This window comes from Bison bison, unplaced genomic scaffold (genome assembly GCF_000754665.1).
Source record: "Bison bison bison isolate TAMUID 2011002044 unplaced genomic scaffold, Bison_UMD1.0 scf7180017845771, whole genome shotgun sequence".
NCBI classification, from domain to species: Eukaryota; Metazoa; Chordata; class Mammalia; order Artiodactyla; family Bovidae; genus Bison; species Bison bison.
Window position 1 is genome coordinate 26,393 of NW_011476344.1, and position 6,632 is coordinate 33,024.

The 6,632-nt window shown below is 37.1% G+C and overlaps 1 protein-coding gene across 1 annotated transcript; it reads left to right on the top strand.

The window, feature by feature from the left end:
* The first annotated feature begins 5,144 nt into the window (after positions 1-5,144).
* On the top strand, positions 5,145-6,116 carry LOC104986531 (olfactory receptor 11H6-like). The gene has a single exon (XM_010837129.1). It carries the CDS (start codon positions 5,145-5,147, stop codon positions 6,114-6,116), a length of 972 nt encoding a protein of 323 aa, XP_010835431.1.
* The last annotated feature ends 516 nt before the right edge of the window (positions 6,117-6,632 follow it).

The window sequence follows — 6,632 nt, forward strand, 5'->3', positions numbered from 1 at the left end:
GGGTCATCCCAGTGCACCAGCCCTGAGCACCCTGTCTCATGCATCGAACCTGGACTGGTGATCTATTTCACATATGATAATATACATCTTTCAGTGCTATTCTCTCAAATCATCCCATTCTCACCTTCTCCTTCTCCCACAGAGTCCAACAGTCTGTTCTTTACATCTGTGTCTCTTTTGCTGTCTCACATATAAAGTCATCATTACCATCTTTCTAAATTCCATATATATGCGTTAATATACTGTATTGGTGTTTTTCTTTCTGACTCACTTCACTCTGTATAATAGGCTCCAGTTTCATCCACCTCATTAAAACTGATTCAAATGCATTCTTTTTAATAGCTGAGTAATACTCCATTGTGTATATGTACCACAGCTTTCTTAGCCATTCGTCTGCCAGTGGACATCTGGTTGCTTCCATGTCCTAGCTATTGTAAACAGTGCTGCAATGAACACTGGGGTACACGAGTCTCTTTCAATTCCAGTTTCTTCAGTGTGTATGCCCAGCAGTGGGACTGCTGGGTCATATGGCAGTTCCATTTCCAGTTTTTTAAGGAATCTCCACACTGTGCTCCATAGTGGCTGTACTAGTTTGCATTCCCACCAACAGTGTAAGAGGTTCCTTTTTCTCCTCACTCTCTCCAGCATTTATTGTAGACTTTTTGATAGCAGCCATTCTGACCTGCGTGAGATGGTACCTCATTGTGGTTTTGATTTGCATTTCTCTGATAATGAGTGATGTTGAGCATTTTTTCATGTGTTTGTTAGCCATCTGTATGTCTTCTTTGGAGCAATGTCTGTTTAGTTCTTTGGCTCATTTTTTGATTGGGTCACTTATTTTTCTGGAGTTGAGCTACATGAGCTGCTTGTATATTCTGGAGATTAATTCTTTGTCAGTTGCTTCGTTTGCTATTATTTTCTCTAGTTCTGAAGGCTGTCTTTTCACTTTGCTTATAGTTTCCTTATAGCTTTTAATTTAATTAGGTCCCATTTGTTTATTTTTGCTTTCATTTCCAGTATTCTGGGAGGTGGGTCATAGAGGATCCTGCTGTGATTTATGTCAGAAAGTGTTTTGCCTATATTTTCCTCTAAGAGGTTTATATTTTCTAGTCTTATATTTAGATCTTTAATCCATTTTGAGTTTATTTTTGTGTATGGTGTTAGAAAGTGTTCTAGTTTCATTCTTTTACAAGTGTTTGACCAGTTTTCCCAGCACCACTTGTTAAAGAGATTGTCTTTTCTCAACTGTATAGTCTTGCCTCCTTTGTCGAAGATAAGGTGTTCATAGGTGCTTGCATTTATCTCTGGGCTTTCCATTTTGTTTCACTGATCTATATTTCTATCTTTGTGCCAGTACCATACTGTCCTGATGACTATAGCTTTGTACTATAGTCTGAAGTCAGGCAGGTTGATTCCTCCAGTTCCATTCTTCTTTCTCAAGATTGCTTTGGTTATTCGAGGTTTTTTGTATTTTCATACAAATTATGAAATTATTTGTTCTAGTTCTGTGAAAAATACCATTGGTAGCTTGATAAGGATTGCATTGAATCTATAGATTGCTTTGGGTATTATACTCATTTTCACTATATTGATTCTTCCAATCCATGAACATGATATATTTCTCCATCTATTAGTGTCATCTTTGATTTCTTTCATCAGTGTTTTATAGTTTTCTATATATAGGTCTTTTGTTTCTTTAGGTAGATTCATTCCAAAGTATTTTATTCTTTTTGTTGCAATGGTGAATGGAATTGTTTCCTTAATTTCTCTTTCTGTTTTCTCATTGTTAATGTATAGGAATGCAAGGGATTTCTGTGTGTTAATTTTATACCCTGCAACTTTACTATATTCATTGATTAGCTCTAGTAATTTTCTGGTGGAGTCTTTAGGGTTTTCTATGTAGAGGATCATGTCATCTGCAAACAGTGAGAGTTTTACTTTTTCTTTTCCAATCTGGATTCCTTTTATTTTTCTTCCCTGATTACAAACATTTTAATAAATAAATCATTCTGAAAAACTTGACGACCATGCATCCTCAGATATCAGTTTTATGATGGGAGAAGTAATGTTGCCATTTAAAAGACAAAAGCACTTCTACCTTACAGAAATGATGCTGAGAAAATGAGCAAGGTAAACTAATAACCCCCCTAGAAAAACCTCTTCTTGTCAGTAAATGATATGTAGTCATTAGTAAATTGTTAGCAAGAGTCCATCTCATTTGAGATTGTTCCAAACCAATATTAGGGAAAAAAAGTAAATATCTGATCTAAATTCATACATACCTATGTGCATATGCACACACATGCAAGTAATAAAAACAAAGGGGTTCAGAAGTTTAGGTCATCTCTAAAGAAGCAAGACAGTTTCAACTGTCATGTCAACTTTTAGAGACATAGTTTAAAGGACTAGATGGAGATGAATCTTCTAGAAGTTTGGCATTTCACCACCTGTACCACAGTTTCCTGGGCCCTACTCACCATGAAATGATATTTTACTTATTACTATCAGACTAGAAGCACAGAGCTTGACCCAGAAGAAGAAGCCTTTTACTAAAGAACAAAATGAAATAATATTTTCAAGCCAGAGTGAACCCATAGGGAAAAGAAAGGACTACCATAAGGCAATTCTGATATTAACACATAAGAGAGTTCAAAACTTGCAGACAGACTCAAAAAATGAATAAAATTTAATGTAAAGGAATAAAAGATAAACAAAAATGTCATACTTTAGCTAAACTGATGATGCTGAGTGTTTGCACCATCATGACTCAGGTAACCAGACCAAAGGACAAAATAAACATCTGCTCTAAAAATAACATGAGATGATCATCCACTGTTGGAGAAACAGGGTCCCAAAGGCCAATAAAGGACTCCCAATGGAAGGGAACATTTGGGATACGATTAATAATCTTCCCTCATAAATCCTCAGTTTTAGAATTCATAGGGGATGATATCCCTTAGGAGAAATAAAACCTAGGTTTCAGTAAGTCTCTGTTTTTCAGCAAATATGCCAGTTTTTTTCCAAACCAGTATCACTGTCCAGCAAGGTTAACCAGCTCTCTGGGCTGTTGGTTGCCAAACAAGTCACGCTCTCCATCTTACATGCCTTTTGCTGCAGCAAAAATAGAAGATAAGTCAGACCCTTGAGTTCTACAAGAAGAGGAGTTCAGAAGAGGTAATATAAGACAACTCTTAGATGTTCATTTTAGCTCTGCCTTCTTTTGTGTGGCATGAAAATAACAGAATCTCAGGCTTATAAATTAATTTAAGCAGATTCATCCCTGCAGCTAAGAAGTCTGGGAATCAGAGAAATGAGGGAGATAAGAACAAGGTAAGAGCTTCGATGTGTATAAATTCTGTTCTTATTAACCAGGAATTAGATGTACCCAGTCAAAACCAGGTCTTTGGGGAAACAAAGATGTTAGCAAAGTGATATCTGGAAAAAACTGACAAAGCATCTATGAGGAACAGGGTAGAAAAATAAAAAAACAACACAAAACTTAAGCCTTCCTTATTTTTAGCTGTGTTTGGATCTGCCACAGGGAAAATGATGGTCCACTGTCTCTGCAAGGAGGAAGAGCAAGATGATGACTGAACAGTCCAAATTGGTGCGTTCACTCCATATAGTTTACAAAGTCAATGGAATCCCCATATACATCAGTACCAAATATTTCTTGCTGTTTTCTCTTTCCTCGTGGTTACTTTGGCTTCTGAGTAACTCTCAATTTCTCCTACAGAAAAATTGTTCACAGCTTTGCTCTGCCATATATGATCTATTTACAGACTGAAGAGGAAACTTGCAGTGAAGCGTGATATGGAAAATTTTTTCTCTTATCTGTTATGTCACTAGTTGCAATCATCAAGATCATCCTTAAAACTATAACATTATGTGATATGGAAAGTATTACATTTTATCATGAATACATTAATGAATATTCTTAGCTAGAATACTGTTATTGAAGGTTTCTAGGTTTGTATTCTGCACTTCTATTTTCCTGAATAAGTATCATCACTCAATCATGTCACTTGGGTCATTTTCATACAAATGATAACTGTCCCTCAATAATAGAGGGGATCCAGAAAATAAATTAATAAATTAAGACCAAATGACTGGCAACAGAATCTCAGGTGGTTTCAGTGCCTTTGTTTTTCCTTCTCTCACCATAGAAGTCACACAGTGTTCAAGACTAAGTCACACTCAGAGTCAGAGAAAGAAGCTTTAACAAAGATGATTAATCAATTTACCAAAACAGCTCTAACCTTCCACATCTGTAATTGGATGGGAACAAGAGGAGAGAGTAGAAATCAGAGCAATCCATGTCCAGAGGGCACTTATGACTCCCATCACTGTTCTTGATTCCTAGAGGTATCTGCTTATGGGTATCTGATATTTATGATCCTCTGCATCTAACCATAAACTAGAAGAATAGCAAGTTTTCTAAGAATCCTGACATCTCAGGCAAAAATCTCAAGTCTGTTATATACCAGATCTTCTATAGTTTTTCTGGTTTAAACTTAAACCAAGATTTCACAAAAGTATTAAAACATCTAGTAAAAGGACTATTATGTAGATGTCTAGACTTTTCATATTTTTGTGAGTTAAAAAACCATGATGAACACTGAAGAAACAATGGCACATGACATTTCTTGTCTGGGTTATCAGAACACCTTAGGAAGCTGACATTTATAATTCTAACATTGATCCAGAATAAAAGTGAAATGCACAGAATGTCATGGTGTTATTTGTTACATTTCTCTTCCTCTTGTGATGCCTAGTATTATGACTCTAATTCCAAATAAACACAGAATCGAAATTCTATGCCTAATATTAAGGGTCTACATATCTTATTCTATAGATACAAATATAAAATACCTATTTATATTTGCAAGTATTGTCATTAATCTTCTCCAAACTGCTTTTTTGGAGTTTTGCTGGGTATAAGAAAATACTGAAAGAGAAATGAGAAAATCCAAAATTCAAAGACTTAACATATCTAGCATTCTCAAAGTTTGACAGTCTTCAACAGCGCATTTACATTATTTACTTAATACAGTAATAGAATCTGAGGGACTCACAGATTTCTAAAAGGAGAGTAAGGTCATCTTTGTCACTGTCATTTTTTCCTCTCCACCTCTTAGGAAGCCATGAATGTGTCAAGAATCAACACGGTGACTGAATTCATACTCCTGAGTTTTCCCTGCTCTAGAGAGGTTCAAGTCCTCCTCTTTGTGCTCTTCTCTGTGTCCTACATCCTGACACTGATGGGGAATGGGGCCATTGTCTTTGCAGTGAAGCTGGATCACAGACTCCACACTCCCATGTACACTCTGTTGGCCAACTTCTCATTCCTGGAGATGTGTTACATCAACACCACTGTCCCCAGTATGTTAAGGAACTTCCTGTCTGAGACCAAAACCATCTCTTTCACTGCCTGCTTCCTCCAGTTCTACTTCTTCTTCTCCATGGGCATTACTGAGACCTTCTTACTGCCCCTCATGGCTTTTGATCGATACTTGGCCATCTGCCGACCTCTCCACTATCCTACCATCATGAGCAGCCATCTCTGCATGAACTTGGTGGGCCTCTGCTGGGTAACAGCCTTCCTCTGCTATCCAGTCCCTATCTATTTCATCACACAACTCCCCTTTTGTGGCCCCAATACCATTGACCATTTTGTCTGTGATCCTGGTCCTTTACTGGCTCTATCCTGCATCCCTGCCCCTGGAATTGAGCTTTCCTGTTCTATATTAAGCTCTCTTATTATTTTTATCACCTTCTTCTTTATCCTTTGGTCCTACACCCTGGTTCTCAGAGCAGTGTTGCGTGTCCCTTCAGCCGCTGGCAGAAGTAAGGCCTTCTCCACCTGTGGTTCCCACCTGGCTGTGGTATCTCTGTTCTATGGAACCATCATGATGATGTACATCAGCCCAACCTCTGGAAATCCAGCTGGGATACACAAGATTGTAACCTTGCTGTACTCAGCAGTGACTCCACTTGTAAACCCACTGATCTACAGTCTCCGGAACAAGGACATGAAGACTGCCTTGAGAAAAATTCAAATGTTTACAAAAACTGGCCAAAGCAAACAAGAGCTCATGAGTGGACCAAGATCATAATATTTATTTTTTCCTTCACACTCTTCTCCATAGTGCCTGTACCAGTTTACATTCCCACCAACAGTGTACAAGGGTTTCCTTTTCTTCACACCCTCTCCAACACTTATTATTTGCAGAGTTTTTTGATGATTACCATCAAAAAAATCTATTCCAACTTAAAAAGTAGATCTCTACTTACTGTCTCTAGAAATACAGACCCAAATTCATCTACTTCTGCCTAGACAATATGGACAATAGTACAACCGATTAAATCCAACCTTACCTTCAAAACAGGACTTGATAGACAGTAACTTGAATTAAATGACCTGCATCTGAACTTTAAACTCTTCTCCTATCCTGACTGCCAGTAACTAATTTCCCTTTATCTGAGATCATTCTCCTCTATTGTGTGCATATTCTTACATTTGGTTTTTATCATAATTGAGCCAAAATTTGTATTTAATCAATATCCAAAAAAATAATAATGATCTTAAGCACTATGTCATAGTTATTTAGAGAAATCTTTAAAAGAACAGA